General features: G+C 41.5%; 1 protein-coding gene across 1 annotated transcript in view; it reads right to left on the minus strand.

The window, feature by feature from the left end:
• Positions 1-26,638, minus strand: part of LOC119651806 (protein wingless) — a 98,037-nt gene that overhangs the window by 14,385 nt on the left and 57,014 nt on the right. Inside the window, exons 3-4 of the mRNA XM_038055598.1 lie at positions 21,038-21,300; positions 404-708 (exon numbers count right to left, since the gene is read on the minus strand). Of these exons, the coding sequence (XP_037911526.1) occupies positions 404-708; positions 21,038-21,300 (568 nt within the window). The remainder of the gene's footprint in view (positions 1-403; positions 709-21,037; positions 21,301-26,638) is intronic.

The raw sequence follows: 26,638 nt of genomic DNA on the forward strand, positions 1-26,638 counted from the left end.
CAGATTTTTGGCCACCAGTCTCTGTTTTTGACCCTGTTCCATTTTCACTATTAACACATTTAATGCTATGTAAGTGATAAGCCTATAGCAGCGGGACAACACAAAGACGAGTGCAAACGTCCATGACAACTGGAATTCAAATCCAGGGTAACGAGATAGAGAGACTCTCGTTCATAGCTCTTTTAATACCGAAGGGGTCCAAGAAAATTAAGGTAAGTTTTACCCAGTTTCATATAGTAATTATGGTCAAATAGTCCCTGCTTGATGAAGGGACTCTTTGGAATGCCCCGTTTATATTTAATTCACTTGAATGATTATATTTCTAGCCATTAACATAGTGATTACACTCAATCCTACAGAAACATGGACCAAATCCCTTATGATATATTCATAAAACACTTACCGCTCTTCCTGCCTCGTTATTATGTAAATTCATCTTTTCCCGTAAATTCCTTCCACGCTCTCCTGTATCCACAAATTCCCGAGCAAATTTCAATCCAAATTGTATATTATCCGAACAACCACCCCATTCCCATTCGCGAACACCAACTACATCACTACTACTTGGATCCGTGGGTTGCGGAGAACTCGTCTGATGACTATAATCACAGGTGCATGATTCAATTGTACCCTCACTACATGCTCGTGCCACCGAATATGTTACGGCGGCGCTTGTAATTGCATAAAGGAATGCAGTCTCGCGACATCCTGTAAGATAAGAAAAAAAAAGATACAATCCAGAAACATTGTTGCAACAAAGCATCGGAATAAAGGGTTATCTCTAGGTTAAAGGTAAGAATTTCTTGTGGTTTGTAAAAAAAAGTTTAATTTGTATCTATTACCTCCCGAGAAAAGATATTTTGGGCTTATCCTAATAATTATGAAAGTTAATTGATTGGATTTTTTTTAAATAAAAGGAACATAACTACTGCATTGATCACGTGAAACAATCAGAGATAAGTGCCCGACATATGTGGGCCTACAATATCATGGGACGTGACAAAATAATAGATGGCGCGTTTGAAGAGTCACTTGGTCTACTAGGACGGTTGCTCGGTTACCTGTACCTGTTCTACCGGTAGGTCCTACACTTTACCGCACACGGTGCCACTCTATTTAAGATTTAATTCACACTTATCTTGTGGACAAGCACTTAAAATTAAGTACCTCTTAAGATTCAATAGATAGACAAGAAGATGCGACAAAAGAGCACACTCTGGGAAATATCACGGTGGAAAACCTGTCCCAAGATGATAGTGTTATGTGCAAATAACGTAATTATTACTTTAACTTTTTTTTCTTGTGGTATTTGGGCTTTTCTGACAACTGATTTTGAAATTGTCTTGATAGGATTATGACAAGACGCTTAACAGTCGAGTGTAACTGGGACGAACAGAGGCACAAGGGGCTTTGGAAGCATCTGATGGAATTTGGCTTGGCTGGGGTAAGGGGGGCAGGGACAAGGTTCACAGTTTAGATATCTGAAATCATCGATTGTTATCATCTCTTTTCGCCCCAAAATACGAATGATTTAAATTGTAGATTGAAGTATCTTTCGGGGTCGAAAAATTGGACCAAATTTAATTAGCCCAAATATCTTCCAGTGAATTCCGCTCCAAGTATTGCAGGGCACTCCGACACCAGGCCTTGTAAATAACCAGGAACATAATACTTCTTGTTTACCCACTCCGCCCCATCAATTCAAAATTCCAATCTGGCTAACAACAATAACGAACAACAATAAGTGAATGCTTAGCAAGAAATTCCCTAAAAAGATTTAGTTTTATGTTCGCACAATTCTTCACGTATGTTTTATTTTTTTCCAGTATTTGTTCAAATTACAAATGACGAGGGCACTTAAGCGAACATAATATACATTTCTATCTGAATAATGATGACTGCATGTTATGAATAGATATTTTTTGTTTGGAATACCACGCCCACCCCGAAAAGTACTATTTGGGTTTTTTCCTCGTGTTCTGTTGATCATATCCACAATGACAACGACAAGAACGGATATCCGTTCTCGTTCTATGTTTGTCGTATACAAACTAATATGATTCATGTAAGTGATATATAATTATCTCCGTATGGAGTCTATTGAGAAACGATTCGGGAATCATTAGTAATGAAAAGAATTTGAAAAAGGGTTTTTAATACGCCCACTGTTCATGTTGATGGCGTTTTGGATGGGTTTGCGCTGTTGGTCCAAGAATAGTTCGTATTATATCTTACATCTGAGCAGGAGTTTGTGAAAGCCACTGATGTTTTCAGGAAAACCAGGGGCAATTCTGGCTCCTTCAAATAAGACAGAAGGATCTTTTTCACGATTTCTCAATATGGAAATAGCGAATTTCGGGACTTCTGTGAGTAGTAGCCATTGTCTTTAAAAATTATAGACTTCCTATGCCAGTATTCTTTCAATACAAAAAAGTAGATAATGAGAGGGACATCTTTTTATTTCACGACGCACTGAAGTCTTTGGAAACCCGAATAAAAATGGCCAGCGTAAATATTTACAAACGGCGCCCAACGTGGGGTCACAAAATAAGAGGGTTCCGAGCCAGATATTGTTTGGTTACCAAAAAGTGAACTTGGGGAAAGGAGCCTATTTTCCGGCCACGAATTTCGTTTTCGTGTATCGGATAGAAAAACAAGTTTCTCAACTTTTCCCCGCCTAGCAGCCACGTGAAACTGACTTCGTTTCTCAAACTATGGGTTACACGCCCTTGCCTTGTAGCCAAGTGTTCCTAAGTGTCACTTTTCTCTCCCACCTTGTAGAGTAGGTTTTCCTATCCCTTCCTTTGGTAACACACCCTAAGAGCTTGCCACTTCTTGTGTTCATCTTGGGACTTGACAGCTCAAGCTGATTAGCTTTTCGGAGGTCCTGGATATGCGGGCTTTTACGATTATACCCTGCAAGATATGATCATGCGAGCTTCAGAGGAGTGTCTTCCTCTACCTATGTCTCGCTCAATTATTTTGTAAAATATATTCTTTTGGAATTTACATAAAATGCGGGAACAGTTGGCCTAATCTGAGCCATTCAATTCTCAACGTATCATCTTCACTTTGTTCACGGATTCCAAACGGGAAAGACCGAGTTTTCGCGATCCTCTTATTATTTGATTGGCTAATGTTTCTCCGTGTGCTGGAGTTTCCCATGTCACGAGAGTAAATAATTTTACATTTGGGGTAGCATTTTACGATCCTGAGTATCTGTAGATTCGTTTTGAGAATGAAGGGGGTCCTAAGTCCGCATCAACTCTGTAGATGTTTTCGGGAATTTTAGGTAAAAGGAGAGAAGAATCCAAGCCTCTACCTCTATGGTGCAGCGTGGCCGATATTGAATACAAGTGTAATTACGAAAACCGCCGGTTTAAAACCTGTCTATCCTTCTTAAGTACTGCTCATTTTAGGACCATAATCATTTTGCAAAACCAAGACAATTTTTCACAAGTCGCCCTCCCCTACTTTTCTGTCAGGACATTCGGACTATTTTGAATCTCCAGCACTTCGCAATGATTGACAGTGGCACGAGATGACGAGGAAAGATCCTTTAAGTTGGGTTACTCCTTCCACACGGAATGCAAGGGTGGTGAAAGCCTATATCGCTTTTCAATTTCATGGATTGATTCGAACGCAATGGTGTACGCTTCAATTTTCGAACCCGAATATGCACTCAACGAAATCTGAATCAGAATAACTGCTAATTGGCGTATTTATATTTCAGATTCTGATACTGTCTCACAAACAAAATGTTGGGTAATCATACGTCAGGGTAGTGTCTAAAAAAACCTACTCGCCGCTCCAATACGACCTTTCAGGTCAATTTCACCACCTTTTGCAGATTTTTGCAACAGCCTTCTCCTCTTGGCCGACTTCGACTTCGCCCAACAAGGATGGTTTTCTGGTCATCGGCCTCCTCTATCAGGTCCAGGTCTCTAACAGGTCTACTAATCACTAAAATCCTCGATCCACCTGCGGCATTTGCAGGCTCTTTTGAACCCGCAACATTTTCTATAGCAGAGAGTGCGCAGATTTCTCACTAAAGAAACAATTTCCGAGTTATCTTCATCTGAGATTTGACGAATCCAGGCACTACAGGACCGCCTTTTCATCTTTCTCACATTGGTTACATATGGCCGAAATCGTCACTCCAATTCATTCTATGTAACAGGCTTAAGGAGCAGTGTGCCGTCAGAGCATCTACATGACCAAACTACCACTGTAGTGGCGCTGGATTGTTTCGCCAAAATTCTCGCCAGTGGGCATCCATTCGGCCTCTTAAATACATGCAATTTCACATGTTAGATAATCGAGAACGTTTGAGTGTTGCAAGCGGAGAATCATCTCTGCTGCCACTTCAGCTTTCCTGTCATCCACCCAAAGGATAGTTCTGCCCACCGACGCTTCCAACATCCCATCGTTGCGGTCTTGGATCAATAACGAGTAGACATTGTATGTGCTTCTTCTCAAGGAAGCTGTCGGAGGCAGAGCAGCGGTATTCCACCTACGACCGCGAATTTCTCGCCGTTTTTATTACCGCCGATTATTTTCAATGGACGGACGCCAGTTGATTATAGACACCAACCATCGGCCGTTCATCTACGCACTGACCTGGCGCTCCGACGAGGCCTCACCACGTCAAGCCAAATAACTTGACTTCATCCATCTGTTTGACACCCACTTCGAGTGCACACCTGGCGACCTAAGCGTTGTGGCAGAAGCTCTGTCTGGCGTGGAGACGATCTCTATGACCACCACATTGAGTTTCCGAGCTACCAACGAGGCGCAGATGAAAGACGAATAACTGCTGCACTTCATCGCCAACCGCCGTCTCAAGTTTTATCGACTTAATAACGAAATTCAACCGTATGATCAAACCGTATTTACCGGTTTCCATGCACAGTTCACCAAATGGCGCACCCCTGCGGCGGCCGCAGCTAAGCATGCATCGCTTATTTTTTTGGCCTAAACTCCGGAAGGATGTCTTGCACTGGGCCAAGCAATGTGTGCCATGCCAGCTCTCAAAGGTACAGCGCCATAACAGAACAGAGTTTGATAATTTCAAAACTTTCGACGCGCGCTTCAACCACATCCACATGGATCTCATCAAGCTATCTCCTTGCGAAGGACCAAGCAATGTATTCCATGGCAGCTCTCAAACGTACACAGCAGCAAACAAAGCAGATTTCGCTAATTTCAAAACTACTGACGCTCGCTTCGATCATATCTACATGGATCTCATCAAGCTTCCTCTTTGCGAAGGCTACGAAAGTTTCCTTACTATTATTGATCGATATACACATTGGCCGAAAGCAGTTCCAGTGGTGGATACGACGGCCATATTCGATCCTTTTTGGTGCGTCTCTGTATAACCCGGCTGAACAAGGTTACCAATTTGAGGCTACCCTGCTCATCCAGCTCAATCGCTTCGTGAGTGTGAAACGCGCAGGCCAAATGCATGTTGGAATGAATGAATCACACTATCGAGGCCACCTTAAAGTGATTTCATCAGTCCTCCATGGGCTATGCACCACTTGCAAAACTCTGTGACTGAAATGGCTTTCGGCCCATCGCCCCGCATTCAAAGCGAGTTCATCGCTATTATCAGGGTAAGCCAACCACCAGCCCCAAGGATTGCACCACCGAACTGCACAGTCTCTTTAGAGCATCTCAGCATCTAGGTATCAGTAGCATCATCCCCTTCAAGGATTTGGCAACCTACGAATAAGTTTTCCGTCGCAACGATGCCATCAAGAAGCCACTAAAGGAGCCGTATACCACCCTACATGAAGTAATAAAGTTGTTTCTCGTCGACATTAACAGGGTCAGGGTTCATGAATCTAAACCGCCACAGGCCCACTCAAATCAGCAGTTGCAGCCTCTGCCTACTAATCAACTGCCCCCAGAAATTTAAACTCCTGATTTCCCCACCCATGATTGTTGTATCAGATATCTAAATATATCTAAGGGTTAAGATTGTTTAGCTTAGATAATTGCAATTTCGAAGTTTAGTTCTCATCTTCCTTTCTCCTTTGTAAGTTGTGCGAATATTGGAAGTTTTTTTGAAGGCCATGTCCAAACCAAATGACGGGCATCGTTAAGTTAGATTAATTTTAGGAAGTTCGAAAAAAATTCAGTCTGAAGGAATTAGCACCACGCTGCTATCGAAGATTTTATACATAAAAAGATACTTTTCATATACATAATTGCGTTAATTTCATTGAAGGCCTACTTTCAATTTTAGCGGTAATATTAGGACGTTGCGCCTGGATTTAAGTTTTTAGGCTTGGTAGAGATTTATGAATACTATAAATCTGTCCATTATTCAGGAATATTGATTTCTTTTTCCTTATAACAGATTCATATCTTTCAGACATTCAGACAGGAACTGAATATTGATGGGTGGTAAGACATAACAAACAAGTACTTAATGGGAGCTAAAATTATCGTCGTATTATTGCATTAGGAGAGTAATTTCCATGAATTAGATCTGAAATCTTTTTTTCCCTAATATTGTTCAGCTAGCTCGCAAAGATGCGCACAACCTTGCACCCAACCTCTGCAAGAAACCAAACAGTAGAGTCAACTTCTGTCCAACGACATCAAATTAACCATCGTTGGGAGGTCTTCATTTTGTGTTATACCTCTGCGGGATATTTGACTTCTTCATCTTTTCATTTTCAATTTTTCTACAAGAAAATCTTAGTATCTTTCAGATGTATGCCTTCACATTTGTGTAGCTTCTCGTTTTTTTTTTATTGTCATTTTGTTGTCTAATTGGTGACACCTCTGAAACTGTATTATTATAGAAACTGCTCGTCTGAGATTGGGTCTGAGACCTCGAAATCTTTTTTGGTCCGGCAGAGATTTAGATCCTGGCCAAGAGAAAAGAGATTACAAGCAAAGATCTCGGGGCTCAATGTGTGACCACGTCACGGTTTGATAGGGTCTTCAGTAGGCAATAGATAGGCGACAACGGCAATGACAGCGAAGAAAAACGAGAGGCAGATAATGAAAGGATTTTCTCTTCTTTTTTTTCTTTTGGGTGTCCAATTGTCACGGTAAGCTGACATGAATTTAATAATACCAAGAGAAGTTAAATTGTCATCATTTTGGACGATGATGATGTCTTATTAAAATTTACGTTCCGTAACTAATTGTTTAGTTATCTCGGGATATATATATATATGATTTCTTTTTGTTGTGTCATCCGGTTTGCAGAAATGTCTTCGTTTTTGCTATGGTCGCAATTCGAAGAAATTTCTAGGATGGAATTGTGACAGGGGCAATTTCGTGATTAGTGTCAGATAATTTGGGATAATGTGCTTTGTGGTGGAATGAATTTGATATTTTTACGCCTATCATGACTGGACATTTGCAGGAATTTAGAAGAATGCTAGAAGAAGGGATGCAGATGTGCAACAGTGGGAGAGCCTAATTCTGCATCAGAGCGGGCGTAGAGCTTAATTAGCACTCTATTCTGGAGGACCGGAAAATCGGCCCCACGAAAATTTCGAGCTAGAAGCACGATTTCATGGCAGTTCCGGTTAGGAGCCAAAATTATTCAGGCAAAATTAGAAAGTTTTTATGGCAGCAATTAAAAGATAAACAAATTCGCAAGAGAATGAGATCATTTGGGAGCAAATTTGTCTGTCTGCGATTTTGTCTATCATGAATCATTCTTGACTAATTTGAGTCCGCTTTCAGGCAAATTTTTAATTACAAAGCGATAAAATTTGAATAAAAGCAAACATAATTAAAACTTTGCATTCTAACATAAAATCTGATTAAGCAAATGAGAACAAACGAAGCAGAAATAGCCAAAAAAAAGAGCCCCTCGACTTGGAGTTCAACAATATCGTCATAAAACTCGTTACAAGTTAATTTCAATTTGTCATATTTCGTTATGGCATTGAATCAAGCGAGTTTTCATTTTGTCCGTTGTCTTTCCGTGAAAAGAATAATTCTCACGGCCTGGAGGTCATCGTGCACTGACCGGCATAGTGTGGTCGACGGTAGGCAACTATGCCTACCTTAGAAGACCAACTGATAGACCCCTAAATGAAAAAAAAAACAGAGTCTCCAACATGAAGACAATCATCCAGCTCCAGAATAAAATAAGATTCAGTTCAGTAGCCCGTTTTTTGGAGGTTTCATAATATCTTTACTGTTTAAACCAGTTCCAGATGAGGAACCCGACCGGGACCGAAATCGAGAGAGACTTGTGCTCTGTTTTAATCTACATTAAAGCATCTAAAATTGCTGTTTTAATTTCTTTTGGGATTCATGGGTTTTATCTTAGCTTCTTTTCGAAACTTTCCCTCTTTTCGTCCCGCTTGTTTTGAGTAATGTTTCCTTCCGTATGGAGCAATCTTGGATATTTCTTGTGTGTACAACACACACCTCTCACGCAATCTTGATCGAAATTTTTAGTTGTCTCGCTTTTTGTTGTTAGATTGTAATCAATCTTGTGTCCGAAAAAAGTATAAATGTTTATGATTCATATTGGTAAATTTATGGGATGGGGGTTTCATAATGTTGTGCCGTGTCTTAACTACTGATTCAGATACTTTGGGTTGAGGGTTGTCGTGAGGAATGACGGCAGGTTGAACTTTGAAAATGAAGATTGTGGCTGTAGTAGCCAGACTTGGAGCTGCACGGAAAATTTTGGGGAACTTCTTCGACCACAAGGGGGGTCCTAAGTCCGCATCAACTTAATGCTGGACCGGACCAAATGGGGAGCAACTAACTCCCTATTTTGTCTTTCAGATCACCTCATTTTTACTATGAATCTGCTCTCTCCAAAGATACATAGATCTGTACTCAAATCCAAAGCTCAATCCGGCAACCCCACTGACCCGAAAATCCCAACATCTTGCAGAAATTACACTCCGCATCTAATGTTACTAAGTCCGATTTCACAGTCTTGCGCGTTTCATTATGATTCAGAGCACCCGCACACCCAGCCCTCAGCAAAAAAGAGTCATCGGAATGTCTCGAGAACACTGACTTCTTGTTTGGTCTGTCTACCTTGTCTTGTCTCTCTATTGCAGTCGATTCGATTGAAATAAATCTATTTGGGCTTAAGATAAGGCTAATGAAAGCCCCTAAAGGAGAAGTGAGGTATAAATGATAGACGAGTTTGATGGAAGCGGACATAAGTCCGATAGTTGAGGTATCCATTTGTCGACCATCTTTCCAGGGAGAGATTAGTAGGTGCCCAAAGTGGTCTATTAAGTGATATTTAGGCTACTTCTCAATATTAGATGATCATGATGGGGTCACTCCTTCCTGACATATACCTCGTGACAGATGAATTAAAATACAAACCGTGAATGACATGGCTCCTTATGTCGATACCATGTCGAGGTTGGCGTCTTGTGTACTGCTGTTACTGCGTATCCACACGGTATCTGATCGCACTGATCTATATGGCAGCGAGTTTTTTTTTGTGACTGGGCCCGGGGTCCAAGCTCTCTCTCGCTGGATGTCTGATGCCAGCCTTTAATAAATGACAGTAATCTGTCAGTGAAACGATATCTATAGGACAAACATAGTTGAGAAATTCCTAGGCTACATACCAGAGCAGTGTGGAGATGGCGTAGACGAATGTTTAGAGATGACAAATGACATGGGGCTTCATGGGAAACAAGTATCGAGTGCGATTATGACTCGGAGGTGAGCTCATACCCTCGACTTGGACCTGGAGTCGAATCGGAACTTACTTGGCCATAAAAGTGATATACATTCCCGTATATACGCATATCTGAGCCTGTATAGCACTGCAAGTTACTTGGACTATCTTTAGATTTTGGGATTTGGATTACTATATGATATTTATGATAGCCCTGGACTGGTCTCGGGGCATATGGCGATGAATGTTGAAACGATGATAGATAATATTTCGAAGAAGTAACACAACAATATAAGTTTTATTACATATTTCATTCGAATTACATATTTGCGTTTCGTTGTTTACAAGATTGAGGTGCAGCCAGAGTTTATGGGTTTGGGGTTGTATTTCTTTGATAGTGGCAAGGTTCATAAACTCGAATGACTCCCGCACTCAAGTGAGATGGGAAAATTAGAAAAAGTTCATAAAAAAAAACTTACTCCACTGATATTTTAAGAATTTTGTTGAATACCATCCGTTGCGCTCTCAATTGAGGCAATTAAGAGATTGACAGGTTTCAAAAAACGATCTAAAAAGGAATCACAATGGATAACCAAGACACTCTAAAAAAAGACTCCTCTCCAAATTTGTACTATTTAAAGCAAAAAAAGGCCATGGTTACGTTAGCAAATATGTGACTTGCTTTCCAATATGTTCAGCATCCCTTTTAACACAGGTGGTAAGGCCGGAGATCGATTTTTTTAGACGTACCTCAAAAAAATCCCCCGCCAGCTCTTTCGTATTTCTTCACCTTCCTGACTGTTGAAAACCTTTTTGAACATATGCACCTTGAGGGAGTTTAACTTAGTTTAGTAGGGGGAGCCGCGGATGTAAGCACTTAGATCTTTCGCTAAGCCCATTGTACTACCCCCAAAGATCGGCCAACAGTAGTTCAAATTGCTACATTCGACTGCGTGAATCCTTGCAATTTCACTCTTCATAGTAGACTTAGATGGTCAGATGCTAAAAGCTTTCTCTAGACCCACTATTTTGCATCTAGACCTTTGGCGAACCAATCTGTCACCTCATTACCAGCGATGTTCGAGTGCCTTGACTCCCACCCACATGAGAAATGTCACGTTCAGTCGGCCAAGTTTCAGTGGCAACTGGTGGTAACTCCACACCGACTGGCTTGAAATTTCGTTACTGTTTAGTGCTAGTAACAATGCCAAATCTGTTCCGGACAGTCAGCCTGCGTTATCAGCACTAAACAGGTACGACATGCCAAGCCAGATGGTACGACCCTGCCATTTTTTGTTGCAAACATTTTCCTGCTGCCAATAAAATGGAATATATTTCTGGCCAAAGCAAGGTCGTTATATTTCCGAGAGGTCAGGCCAGTTTCATAATCATATTTCCCGAAGAAATTCCTGAGTCGGATTAGTCTTCCATGATGGTGGACCAGAAGTGAATAGATGGTAATTTGAAGGCGCCAGGCCAAGGAGATGCGAGGTGGTTCAAAACGTCTTGCAGGAGGCAAACTCTCCCCTGCCATGTCTTTTAGATAAAATGTTGGCTTTATGTAGAGTTAAAAGGTGTTTGTGTAGAGTTAAAAGGTGACGTGGGTTTTCATCTAGCCATTGTCGGCGTCGAGTTTACTGCGCTCCAAAACTCTTTGGAGACCTGCACTGGTTTGAACTTGTATTGCTCTGTCAGATATTATAAGGCTCATCTCGCAGACAGTTTCCAGTACCTTTGGATGTCTGCGATCTTTTCGTACTGAAAAGACGTTAAAAGTTGAAGGAATATGACAGAAAATTCATTCAACTTCAATCTGGTACCATCATCAGACGGATTCTCAATTTTTTATACAAGGTCACCAGTCACGATTGAAGGCTATCACCCCTCTCATCGCCATGCGCGCCGCTGTTAAACTCGTGACTAGGAATTGATAGCAAAGCATCCCCAACTCATTAAATTGCTGTGCCAACTTAGAATCGAAAATGTTCCATCAATGACTTGCAAAGGTAGCTCTACACACAAGAAATTTATAAGGCGAATGCCAGATGTCTGCGTGCAGAAATTAGGCCAAAATTGATAGATGGTATCTAATAATATTTGGCCTGCATTAGTTTATTCAAACTACGCGCGTAATTCGAGCCGTTTTCTTTCTAGACCAATACAGTCTTCTTCACCATTGGCATCAACTTCAAGTTAGAAGTGGTATATCCAGGGAGGATTTGGCAGCAGAACCGTAGAAAACAAATCCGGGCCAGGAGTGACAATTATCCCAAAAAATAGGGGTCCTCGGTGAAAATGTCTACGGTTCTGGGGTGTTTCACCCCAGCAAGTATCCATATTCTTCCTTTTTTCTCTTCCTCCCCTATTTCTCCTCTGTTCGAATGGCCCAAACGCCAAACTGTCCGGAATACCGCGCTACAAATCTTACTGGTGATAGAGAGATTTTTATTGTGACTGGATGGCAACTACCAGTCGACTCAGTTGGGAATGAACACCTTAGTCAAATGAGGGTGATGGTCAGCGTAATGCTGACCGTTATGGTCTTAAATGAAAAGCTCTTTACACGCAGCAAGGCTCTCATCCAATTGAATTGTCGGGCCAACGATTATTATTCTATTTTGGACTCCGAAACAAATTCGGACCTGAAGGAATACCCACCCACTTCCACCTTCCTCTCGTCAGGGCTGTTTGGCAGCCATTTGTTTGCGAAAATTTTGGGCTTTCAACGGGCGGGGGGTCTACCCTAGAATGCAAGTATTTGATTCAAATAGAGCACTCATTAAGGGTCGTGATACCGAGAAAACTTGAATCATATGAGTTTCCCCCCCCCCCCCCCCCCTTTTAACGAAGATAACATCGAAAAGATGAAGGAAATTGATCTGGAAAATCGTTTAATTGAAATTAGAGAGAAAGCAGAGGCTCTCAACATCTCTTATAGATCAACTTCGGGGGTTGGAAGGAGGGGATGAGTGGTGGCCGAATGACAACTGGGTATCACCACCAGACTCATATCGTAAGACCAGAATTTTTAGAAAAACAAGGAAGCATCGCAAAGAGGTTTCCAAAGAGGGCGAGATGTGGGCTTATGAACACAATGTCGAAATTACCGAGGAATCTGCCGAAAATATGGCGGGATCAAAATAAGTACGTCAAATGCGGCCGAAAATCAAGGTCGTTTTCGTCGATTACCGTCATATTGTTCACCATGGATTCATTCCAGAGGATCAAATATTATAAGCGTGATCCTTTTTGAAGTTTCTCCATCAAGCAATTGGTCGTAAATGGCCGAATTTTTGGGCAAATAATACATGAATGCTTCATCACGATAATACAGCGACACACCCCAGTCTGATCGTGACTAAATTTTCGTCCAAACACGAAAAAAAAGTCACCACTTAGCTCCGTTCTCCCCACATTTGGTTCTTTGTGACTCCTTCCTGTTTTACTCCGGGAATGCGCTATTAGTCAATTGAGGCTATAAAACCAAATTAACTGAAGGAACCAAAGGCTATCCCGTAATCAAAGGACTTCCGAAGCCTATAGGAAGTGTCTGGAAAATTGGATTGACTTTGAAATAAGCATATCTGAACTATGGAAAAGACGTAATACGCAATGAATTTTAGGGCGCAGAATGCGAAAGTAGGATGATACCATAGTGAAGAGTTGGATAGCTAAGGCTTAGAGGGTACGGCGGCCATAAAGTGGACCGTGTGATGTGGATTACAGAATAGTTTAGTGAAAAAAAAGAAGGTAGTTAGCCACAATTATAGAGTTTAAGCGGAAAAATGAGGGGCCTACCTGCGGCCTACCTCGGGTGAAAGCACACAAGGCTCAATAACAGACCCTCCAAATTTGAAAGACGGGTGCCTCTATCATGTCTAGGAAAGTGAGGATGGAGAAAACTGATCATCTTTCCAAAGGCCAAACTAAATTATTAACAAATATCAAAATGGAACAAGCACAAAACCCTCAAGTATATCCAAAACCGTTGAGAAAATTAAGCGTTTATTTTACAGCGCTGAATGCCAACAGTCTCTGGAAGAGTGGATAGGTACGTGTGTTCTATGGAATTTTAACGTTGAAACATTATTTGAGCTCATTGCCATGGGTACAGCAAGGTCGTTTCCACCGAAGACCATAGATACTGGGTACATGTCGTCGTCATGGACCATATTAGCAAATGGCGTGAAGAATAGCCAATACATAACCAGGAGGCCACAATTTGCGCGGGGGTATTTGTTAAAAGTTGGGTATGTGGATTTGGAGTTCCATTAGAATTGCATTAAGACCGGGGCCAGGACCCTGTCAGAAATTTAGTAAAGGTCTCAATGATCACATTGGGCGTCAAAAATGTTATGCACAGATCATTCAAAAAGGCCGAGCGAGAGGGGATGTGTTTTCTTGTTACTCGGAATAGAAATTGCAATCATAAGGAAATATAAATAGAGGGCCCGCATAATTTTCACCTCGGACACAGATTTTGTCTCTACGGTTTTTTAAAGGATAAATTTTGAAATGTTCCGGGCTGACCACAGTCGAATTTTGCCTCGTTTTATAAGGATGGATGAGACTTGGATCTGTTGCTTTGACCTGGAGGCCAATAGAGTTTAGTTTAGAAGCGTCCATCATTATCGCGAGAAAATTTCAATTTTTGATCTCTGCGGAGAAAGCTATGGCATACGTTTTTTGGGATGCACATGATTCTAACACTTCAGGTCAATATGAACCCTCTAGATATAAAACTGCTGAGCGTTCCTAAGTAGAATGATGTAGGTTCAGAAGAGGGGCATGCCCGCCCGTTTGACCAAAAACTATTCATAAGAACAGCTTCTCCTATAATATGAGTCTTTTTCTACAAGCAGAACCCCGCTGAACTAGAGAAAGCTCCAAAAAGATGCAGGGCTTTGATGAGGGACAGAAAAAATTCACAAAGCATATTCGGTTAATTCAACAAGCGTTCATAGACAATGCCTTACATCAGACGTCACCACTCTAGCTTAGGAAATGATATGAGGATGGGAGTTAAATACTTGACTGTCTTTCTGTCATTCAGATTATCAAACTCTTTCAGTGTCCTTTTAAATACCACTGTGAATTATTTAATCAGGACTTACCCACGAAATAATTCTGATCTCAATTAAATACAATTAAATCATCATTTCATTTCTGGTCCACAAGACCTCATCACTACCACCTGAAATCCTATTTAACACTTCATTAGCCCACCACTGCCATCAACAAAGGCACAAAAATCCAACACGCCATCCAACAATTTTATTGCTAGAATATTTCATAGCTCAACGACACCTTCAAGGACACAACATCATCCATCCATGTTGGAAACTTTTCGGTAGCACAGGATGTGGGATCATTTATTGTCATCTGTCCATCCCGAAGTCGTTCCTACATTTACAACGAAGACCTCAAGAGGTCTGTTTCGCTCCTCCGCTGATTCCAAATCCTCTTGCTGCTTTCAGGAAAATTTACAACCTTCTTAAATGATGCTCATTGAGCGGATCAGTGAACGCTTTTGTCCACCCCATATATCTGCAATAAAAGCCCAGCATGATGACCCGAAAAAAAAGAGAGAATCTGAATAGCGAGTTTGTGAGTGAGTGTTGCTTGTTTGTTTGTTGCTTGTAAGATATATGATCAATTGATCATGCTGATTGTCATTTCGTCGACTATGTTGTCCTAGTGTGTTGTGTTTAGTAGAAAATTTAGGACTTGATTTCGGAGACAAACGACATGACGTGGTGTGAGAGACATACACCCCTGGGAGGTGTGAAACGATATTTTTACAACCGAACAAAATGATCACTCCTTTGGGGTTTTGATTTGACATGCTGTTTCTGTTATAGTTGCCTTGATGTCGTTTTCTTGGAGATTTTATTGTTGGATGATGAGAGAATTGAGTCAGATGATGGATTGGCTATTGAAGGGACGGAAACTGTTTAGTCGCATTTTGGAATAAAAGAGTTGATGTTCGGAAAACCTTAGGCGATCAAGGACCTTTAATGTCCTTTTTATTTGAAACAGTTATAAATTTGATACTAAATGGAACAATGTATTTAGAACGGCGCCTAATTTGTAATAAGTCCGAGCGTTGGACAATGATCGAATGGTCCGGGTTGACTATTGTAGCCTCCGAGAGAACAGAGCTACATTTCGGTGTGGGTCAACCTGAATGGTTGCAAAATGCCTCAGTTTTCTTGCATACGATATGATCCTACCATTGCAGTTGATAATAATCACATGGATGATCATTTGAGTATTCCTCAACCGCTTTGTATAAATGGCGCCCAATGTGGGTTCGGGGACCTTGAAAAAGTGTCAAAGTCAACCCATAAAACTAAATTTTTTCAACATTACGCGACCACTCCACTAACTAAACATAGCGCTTAAGTCACAACTAGAATGAAAAAAATGACTTGACCGTCAATCTTCAACTATTAACCAACAACCGGATGGCGCCTTTAAGTTCCGAAAATCACAATGTACACATCCATTCATTGACAACTAATTTATTGGCACTCCAAGCCCACCTGCAACACACCTAAGTTTCAGTACGTTCAGACAGGAAACCGCCTAAAATAAAAACAGTAACCAATACTTTCGGGTCAACATTGCATGAACACTCGAAGATTCATTCCCCTAAAAAAAAGATGTGAAAACTTAGTCATTTTTGCACCTGTTTTTAGTGACGAAAAGATGGATTGCTTCGATAACAATCAAACTTAATTTGTTTACTCAACAATTAGCCCAAGTTGTACAGCGTTTTTGGTGAGTACTACTCGAAAGCTTACGGGCAGGTGTGAGAATGATGGAGTGGTTCTGGTGGATTGTTTAAGTGGGCCAAAATGACCGTTTTTGGTGTAGGTGATGATTGCATTTCGACGGTTATTTAGATACTTTAAGAGTTGATAAGTATAAATGCTCTTATTAGGGGAGGTTTTCCTGGAAAATGGTACACTTATTGGATTGGTGTCAAGCTTGAAAAAGGAGCTACCTCAATCAAAAAGGAAGAAAGGAAACTTAACTAACCGACAATGGGATTCTTAGGGTGGAGGACTGCAGAGTTTCTGACCAGAGATCCTTCGCAGATCACAGTCTAGATCGCGCCGCAGAGGTCTCCAAACCCTTCAGGGACCCCAGGAGGATCGACTGGAGAAAGTTTGGTCAAGTAATTAAAAACAAACTCTCCGGTGTCGGAAGGCTCCTGGACGGAATTTTCTAGCGAAACCATGGAGCTGCTCGTTGAAACGCATTTTCCCGACAGCAAGGAGGACTGTGAATCAGACCCTTGCTTGGAGGGTCTGCGGCCACTCCAACTGTGCGAGACTATCAAATCGTTAATTACCGAGAATAAGATTGGCTGGGCTATAAACAGCGTCTCCGCATACAAATCTCCAGGCTCAGATGGCATAATGCCCGTCATGCTACAGAAGCAGCAGGAAAGGTTTGTGCCGTGGCTTGTTGAGATTTACCGGAGCTGCACCTCATTGAGGTACGTACTACAGTCCCGGAGACGTGCACGAGTGGTTTTCATACCAAAAGTGGGCAGGCGCGGTCATGACTCCGCGAAGGACTTTCAACCAATCAACCTAACCTCTTTCGTACTGAAGATCCCAGAGGGCGTCCTGGACATTCACTTAAGGATGATTATGGAGAGAGCGCCTTTCTCTAACTCCCAACATGCCTACCTCAAAGAAAGATCCACAGAAACTGCCTTCCTTTCGCGCTGAAGACCCTAGAGCCCGTCCTGGACATTCACTTAAGGACGATTATGGAGAGAACGCCTTTCTCTAAGTCTCTAAGTACCTCAAAAGAAAATCCGCAGAAACCGCCTTCCACGAGGTAATTGACACGGTTGAGCGACCGCTGCAGTGCAAGCAGTTTACCCTAGCCGCCTTTTTGGATATAGAGGGAACTTTTAACAACGTTACTACCAATGCCACCAAGGAAGCCTTGACCGGTATTGGATTGGAGGGGTATCTCACGCATTGAATTATATCCATGCTAAGTACCACGATAATCCAATCGGATCTTGGAGGCAACCATTTGACCAGAGCAGGCACGCCCCAGGGTGGCGCCATCCCACCGGTACTCTGGTTTATAGTAAAGGACGAAATTTTACGAACATTGGATAGCAGGGGGTGAAATTGGTGGTGTATGCCGACCACTTGGTGATATTAGTATCAGGGATGTTTCCGTCAATTATGAGTAACATCATGGAAGGAGCGTTGACGACCAATCCCATGAAACAGGCATAATCACTATCAGCGGAAGTGATCTGCCCAGAAATGAGCGATTGAAATACCTCGGGTCAACTCTATCAGCCAATGGAGAACTGCGTTATGAAATTACTTCACGCATTAACGTAACCTGGATGAAGTGGCGTTCCACGACTGGTGTTGATTGTGACCGTTCGTCCTGTCGCTCTCTATGGTTCTGAGTGCTGGTCGACTATAAAAGACAATGAGTAGCGTCTTTCCGAAATGGAGACGAAGATGTTGCGTTGGACTAGTAGCGTCAGATGGTTTGATCGCATCCAAAATGAAGATATCTGCGATCGTTATGGGGTTGCAATGATCGTGGAATCATTGCGAAAGAGATGTCTTTGATGGTATGGTCATGTAATTCGCGCTAACGAGAATTCACTTGCCAAGATTAGTCTGAACACCGAAGGCGATGGCAAACGACCAAAAGGTAAGCCGAATCAACGGTGGCTTGATGCGGTAGATGGGGATTTAAAAGCCTCGAGATAGCACCCAGATCAGGCACTCGATAGAGCTAAATGGCGAAACCGATCACGACGAGCCGACCCCGCTTGTAAACGGGACAAAGACTGAAGAAAAGAAGACAAAAAGCAGAAGATGGAAGAAGCATTGCGAGAGGTGTTCAATAGGATTCAAAGAACCGCGTGTGCAGGTGCTACCGGGGCTCTGCAGTCCTGCCCAGCAGATGCTCTTAATGTACTGCTGCAACTCCTGCCCCTAGACCTCCACATTAAATACGCTGCAACATGCAATGCCGTCAGACAACGTGAGTTCGGATGCTGGGCAGGGAAGGAAGGGAAACCCTCATGCACTTTCTCTGCGATTGTCCAGCTCTAGTTAGAGTCAGGCTGCGGACACTGGGTAAACCATTCTTTGTGGACCTCAGTGAGATTTCTAGCTGCAGAGTCGGAGAGCTGCTTTCCTTCGTGAATGCTACGGGCTGGCTCTGAAGATGCAAACTGCCTGGACTCTGGCTCCCTGCTCCCATAGCAGCAGTCACGGTCTTAGGAGTTTGTGGCATCAAAACAGCGCACCGCAGCGCTCCTCGGAGCGGCCACTGACACCTACTTACCTACCTACCCTTCTCTAACGGAAGCGAATTAAAAAATGTATATCAAACCATTATCGCAATCCATACCAAACTAAACCCATTTCCACGGAAGCAAATCCCATCAAGTTAGACCACCGTGCGTGCAATCAAATTCTACATCCTCTTAAATTAACTCAAGTCCAATTTTCCGATTTATTCATTCAATTTCCACAACTTGACAAGCACTTAAACGACAACAACAGCCATTTCGAAGAATGGTGAAGTGAAAGTTTCTATTAAAGCCTAGAGAGGCGTGCCCAACAAGCAGCTTGTACCATGCCCGGTCTCCATGTTCACCATATCAATTCAGTCAATTTATTTGTATTTTACTTGACGCCGATATCTTGACAACTGAATAAAATTCAATAAAATCGTTTTCTCTCGCTCCCGCCATCCATTCAATTGTAACACGGAGACATTTGAATTGCAACACAACAATCATTTCTATTGCAAATAGCAAAGTTAATTTGATTGGAGCTAGCTTAGGTACGGAATGCAGAAAGTTGTTGATTTCTGTTCGTGTACTTGAAGCGATAATGGGTTGAAATGTATTTTGTTGGTGATTTAGGATGTTATTGTGTTTGAAAGATACTTTCAGAAAGTGCTGGGACAAAGAAATGATTTCCATGATCGGTATAAGCGATAGGAACGCGGTCATAGCTGTAATAGATTTATGCTAAAGTGAAAAATGTCTTTTTTCAATAGCCTACAAACATGGATTAAAAGATTCTATTTACGGACGCGGGCCTTTTAGCAGCACCTCCAAAAGTATTTACAGCAATCCACTACACATCCCTCTGCGCGGCGTATTAAAGCAAAGTTCGGAAAAACAAGGGGAATTTACTGAATACCTTTCAATTCGCAGGAAGTCAAGATCTTTTCACATTTCCTAGTAAATCTAAGTACTTCAAGATATCCTCAAATCGCACCTTTCCGCATCTAAAATCTTTCCGATTTCGGAGAGAAGAAAAAAAAAACCCACTTGAAATTCCTTAAAATAGGTACACATATGAGAATCCATTAGCCGAAACCATTTAGTCATATGAGACAAGAAAGATTCAAAATCTCCAGATAAAACCACCATCCACTATCGTCTCCTGTATTCCATACAGTGTACAAAGTGGACAGATGTTAAAATCTCTTGAAGCACGTGTTAACAAAAAGAGCCAACATAACATAAGAGGGCTAGTTAAGTTGTTACATCCTTTATTACATGTTTTACACACACGACGACCATGATCCGTTAAATACACATTTGTTAGATACGAAGTATGTGCATTTCGTTGTTAACATCCATAGTGCACTGCATCGCATATGAATAGGCAACTAGAGCAGAGTGAAAACGACAGGAATTGAGATCCCATTCATCATCATCAGATGTTTCAATTTCATATCAGACTATGAGATCTATGGATATCTGATGATATTCCTTAAGGGATAGAATGTGCGACATACATCTGATGTTTTTATTTCAGGTATGAGGGAAAGTCATGTGTGGGAACGTCGATTTTGTTTCCTGTTGGATTGAAGTGGTCTCAGATTGGGACGAGAATTTTCCACCGAGTCCGTTTGGACCGTACTCCTCGATTCTACAAAAATGATATAACATCGCAAGCGAACTACGTAACTTATTGCCACTCCTTTGAAATAGCCAATTTGAAAAATAATACCAAAAGATACAGATACCAAATAGTAAAATCGAGTTACTCGCTTAATTAAAGCATCGAAGTCTTTTGTTTTTCAGTGTTAATTTTGAGCCATCTTAATAGAAAAGTATCAACTTTTCTGCTATGCGTTGTCAACATTTGTCAAATATCCTAAAATCCTAGATTTTATCACAGAAAAGATCAATTTGCTGTCTTTCTATTCAACCCTATCTCGGTCGAATACAAAAATTTGATCCTCAAAATTTTCCGCACTACTTTAAAACGTTTCCCTTTAGACGATCCCAAGCTAATATTCAATTCAATAAGATCTTATCCTAAGATATGAATATCTTTCAAAAATATTTTTAATATTACTCACCTCGATCGACGATTTTTCCAAAGAGATTTTTACCCCTTAAGAAGTTTCGAGTCGAACAATTCCATCGACGATTTCGGAACTGATGCTGACATTCGGAGATGGCTAAATTTGCACCGTTCACCAGTGCTTTCAGGACACCTTGATTGTCTTGTACTAAACGTCGTTGCTTCCTTCGCAGTGTCGTATGAATCGCAGGATCGAGATATAACATCCCCGTCGACAGAGGGGATATGTTATTTGGTTCTCCGATTTTTGCAAGACCCCTGAAAGGAAGAGGAAAATTGGTTTTAAATTCAATCTTAATAAATCTAAGGTTGGGTTTGCAATAAATACATAGTTTGTCTTAAAATGGTGTAATGATTTATCAGAAGTTCGCCAAGCAACTCCTCTCTACTTCAAAAGAACTGGGTGTCCGAGTTCTCAAGATTTAAACACCTTTCCACAACCCTTCTTGCAATTACTGCGGTTTAGATACTCAAAATCGAGTTAAAATAAAAGAATGACATCAGATTTAAAAACGATCCAAGGTTATTATTGTTAAATAAAGTAGCACAGGTGAAGTCTATTTCAGGAAAATGGCGGATTTCGACCTTTTAGACCTGACACAGCTCGACTCGCTTTTATCTGAACCCCTTGACAATTTGGTCTCTCATACGTCGTTAAATAAAATTTATATGTCCTGCAATGCCCTGAGCATCGGTGCTTCTACTGGATTGGCCTTGCAACCCCGAAAAAAGCTGAAACAAAAATGAAAGCTTAAATACAGAATAAAACAAAAAGCCAACCCCACACATGAACCTGAAAATCTCAGTAACCCAGTTGCTGGGTTTAAAGAGTGGAAAACCTCGGCTAACTCTCATTTGATATTTCTTTCAAGTGAAGTGCAACCTACAAGACCCTTACAATTTTTTTTTACTTGACTGGACATTTTTTTAAGGACCAAGAGAATTGGGTATCCGCATCCATTTGATAACTAACCCTACCAATTGGGAAGAAACTCTCCCCTAATTTTCTTTTCCACGAACACCTTCTTTCGGGATGAAGATCAAAGTTTTTACCAAAAGACTAATGGCGGTTTCGTCCAGGAAATACACGCTTATAAAACCAAGGATGATGTTTGCTCTGCAAGGTTGCGTCACCAAAAGGGGTTACAGATTGGTTTCGCTTTTTTACATATATTGGTGAGCGCGACGTGAGTGCGAATTGTACCCAATTGGAGTGGACCAAGAAAAAGAGGAGTGGTCCGGTCTGCCATCAAGCGGATGAGGATTGAAGATTCCCTCAATTCCCAAAACGAACAAAATTAAGCCTGATGAGAATGGCTTTTTCCCCGCTCCCAGGGTGGAGGTGAGGCAGAGTCTGATGACTCTTGGCAAAATGGAGAGTCCTCCCTTTGTATCTACGAAAATTCCTTACATTTTTAAACCCCCAAAACAATTAAGGCATAGAAGCAAAGTAGAAAGGAGCAACACCCCATAACGTAGGCCCTACATGCTTACTCTAAATCGAATAAGAAAAACTGGGTACCTATTGTCGCCGCTACCAATTTCAGAACAGATTCCTGAAAATTCCAAATGAACACAGAATATTTCAGTTTCTGAGAGCGTTGAAAGCCATACTTGAAGACGAATGATGAAAACGCTCCCGCAAAGAAAAGCAACGAAGGGACCATCGCGTGCATGGCTGGAGGACTCAATCGACACCGGCAACAAAACACTTCTTACTTTCCAAATTGGAAGACGCGATTGTTGCACTCACAAAGGCTGGAAATTGTTTTTCTAGAAGACTAAAATTTGTGCCGGGCTAGCATTCCGACAAATTGTAGACGACAAATGACAGAGGACAGAGGACATAAGATAACAGCCATAAGAGAACAGTCGGCAATGAACAGAGGATAGAGGATAGAGGATTGAGGATTGAGGAGCGAAGTTTAAGGGTTGAGAATAGCTGATAGAGGATGGAAGATAGAGGACAGAGGATAGAGCAACAGTAGGCAAGGGGCAGGTGACAGAGAAAGGGGCACAATCGGCAATGATAGCAACCTAAACGAATAATCAACTTTTGAGGAGAAGAAAACTTGTAACTATGAAAAATTTTTCTCAATATGAAGCTGGCTGACGACTTGGAAATCTCCTTTTTGTCCCAGATGATGACTACTGAAACCGTCTCTCATTTCAATTCGGGCACTGACAACAATAGCATCGCCATCTGGTTTTCCTCCCTCTTTAGTCGAGAATGAAGAGCGTCCCATCATCCTCTTTCTTTAAATACGCGAAACAAGAGCATCATTAGCTCAGGGTACCCCTCCGCAGTACCTGTCCACTCAATTCAGGTCAGGTTACTGTCATCAGCACTGACCACACCAATTTCGTCGTTTTTGGTGGATGCTAACACCCATAGATACATAGAATGGTGTCAAGATGTAATATCGGCTACAGCTTTTCTAGTTGGAAAAAGGCAATGAATAGACGTCGGTGTTTCTCATCGTGCTGGGCAATTTTCGACAAAGCTAATGGTCTTGTCAAGGATGTGCGCCAAAATCTTCATAGTGTAAACCGTTGGTTGCTTTCAACTTATTAATCGCGTTACCACAAATTCCGTGGCTCGGGCCGATGTTCTTTCAGCTGAGTGCTTTTTGGGGTTAAGATCCCCAAAGAAGCGCTCAGCTTCTTTAAATTATTTGCCGGAACTACCCCTTTTCTAGGCCTTCTTTGCATTGCCGTTCTCTGGGTTTCATGTCCTTTTGAAATTAGCTGTCAACTTTTACTTACCGACCTGATTTAAGGAATAAAAGAATCGGCTTCTGCGACACTTCTTCTTTTCGGCCTTTTTTGAACTTATCTTGTCATGTGTTTCACACAACTTCTGCTCACTGTACCCTTTATTGTTCGCCTCGCTATTTTTACCTTAATCCTAACGCGGACATTCGTTGTCCGACTTTCCGAGCTTTTCTTTGTCCAATCTATTCGCCGGCACCGCAATTCTGCTTTTGCTTTCAATACTCTCCAAAGGTCAACCTCCTTTTCCTTTGTTTAAAATTTTAACTAGAATGCGCCCCAGAAACCTTCCTTTAGCACTTACAAAAACGAAGCGATTTCCCCAAAAATCTTACTTTAGTTTGCAAAAATTTGTGATCTACGAAGAGCTTATAGGAAATCAACCAGGTAAACGTTGTCGCTGAAGTGCGTAAATGGAAAAAATGCTTCCTTTGGCATAGTAATAATAATGATTGGCACAATAGCCCAATTTGAACCTAAGCCTTGAGATATGCGACAACAATTCATTTATCAATGAAAACGGGTCACGAGGAGGGAACGTGGTCCCAATTATTCGTACCCGGAGCTATTACCTTAATTTGATTTCAGCTGATATCCCTAGCAGCCTTGAACTTAAAAAATCCCTCTTCCGAACAGCCTCGTTATCGGAATGGTCATTTTACGCGGATGACCATTCAAGGGTTTGAACTTGAATAGAGTTGACGGACTGCACTACATTGGGTTTGGCTTTCCATTTCTACATTATATCAGAGCAAGAGGCTCACTCTCCTACTAAAAAGAAGTACTTCATCACTAAACTTCCCGCGCTTAGAAAGGCTAACCGAGCTAAAATATTGCAAAGATTAATTGCAGAGTTCGGGAGTCAGACACCATCTAAGCCTTCAGTGAACGCGAATGTCAAACCTAATCGCGTCCTCGGACCAGCATTGCAAAGCGAAAAAATTTGATATATTCCTAAGGACGACCGACATTTGAAAATTTCCAAAATTGCTGCTTACGGATAAATGCCGCTTACGGATAAAGCTATTGGACAGTACAGATTATTTGAGGAACCGTACGGTATGTGGGGGTTGATCCTTTTGCTTTTTCTAGAGCATAAAAGGAGCCGAGACGCTTGCAGGTCATTACCAGGAACCATCCACCACACACAACAATTCAAACTAACTCATATTGAATGACATAAGAAGGTGGAAAACACCCTCATAAAAGCCAAAATTAAACTGTCAGCTGTCAAAATATTTCAAATTGGTTTTTCGGCCCTTATCATGTCCCGCTCAATGATTATATTCTGCAACGTCGAGCGATAAATGCAGCTTATTATTGCAAACTTTCGAGTGATGGTAAGTCATGGCATCATTGCAAAAGAAGCGGTCAAACAACTCCAGACTTGCTTTTCCTCTGCAACAATGTTCGGCCACTGGCTAAATAGCACAAAATGTGAAGAAATGAGGTAGGTTCTTTTTAACAACCCTCTCTCTAGTCCTGACTTATTGACTAGTAATTTCCCTCTTTTCGCCTCTTAAATATCATTAAGACGAGCTCGATTTCAAGCCGATGCATCGGTGGAGGCTATTGTACGTGGTTAACTCCTGGCATATATTGTTGTGATTGTGCCGCAGGCTTCAAATTCACTGGCAGAAATGGTAAGCATACAATTTTCTGCAACAGTTTTTGTTTGATTCACGCTTGCATATGACATCAACTGTTTTTGTCCTGAGACAAAAACCTGCTTACCACCTTGGCCGTTCAGGTGATTTGGTGCAGGTGAACTGAGAGCCTACAGTGTAACTCTCTGCGTCATCCTATTTACTTTGCGGTGATCTTTGGGAGTATTTCCGGAAACCTCCAAGCAGTAGTTAATTACCAGTGCTATCGCAGAATCTGCAAGTGTTACTATTCCTGTGGCCTTCCATGTTTTAGCCACCATCGAGAAGTTTGGGTGTGAGAGGTATATGGACTTCGAGTTTGTGCCTTCGAAACAGTTCTTTACTTGGTCTGGGGCGTTACATAAGTAAAGATATTCAATGAAGTGGATGAATGACTATTCAACGGTCCTTTTCCAAATGATTACTAGCACTACATTGTGGATGCCTTTATGGCTACTGCGCTTCAATAGCCGCTCACAATATTATCCTAGCACTGACTATAGGCTGTGACACCCGCGAATATTCGCGCGAATACTCTTTGTGGGTAAGCCTTGAACTCTAAGCTATTTTTTTAAGTGTCACCCATTGAGCTCGTTGTTCTGGTGTCAACCCATTAAGTATTCAATGCATGCTTTCCTTTGTTTTTAAATTCTGCAATGGTTTTTTCTTAAGGCATTAATCTAGCCGGTGCCATTGGGCAAGAGTGGCCGGAGAACTCTGGAGAGATAATTGTAGCTACGCTTCATATAGTAAGATGAAGAAAAAATGTTACGGAACTATTTCAATCTGACTTTGCGGTAGGGGGCACCTGCTTTTTCAAAATCTGAGCAAAGTAGAAGACAATTAAATAGAGTAATATCGAGTTCAGGATTCATGACTAAATGAGAGAGAAGGACCTCTAACGACGCTTTTATAGAAATTATCAACGGTACTAGCATAAACCCGTGTTCAATTTTTGAGGCTGGTAATCCACAAATCGCAAATATAAGGATGCTCAATAAGATTGTCTGAAACCTCTTTCAAAAAAGGAAAAATATACATCTCAACACTCCAGCATTAAAAGTGAAGACGGTCTAGTCCTTTAATACCTCGTTCCTCAAACAAATCTGATATCTTCATTAAACAACGAAATAATACAAAAAAGCAACATTGAAGGTGCAAGGAAATCTTTTTTCCAC

Source organism: Hermetia illucens, chromosome 1, assembly GCF_905115235.1.
Source record: "Hermetia illucens chromosome 1, iHerIll2.2.curated.20191125, whole genome shotgun sequence".
Lineage (NCBI taxonomy): Eukaryota > Metazoa > Arthropoda > Insecta > Diptera > Stratiomyidae > Hermetia > Hermetia illucens.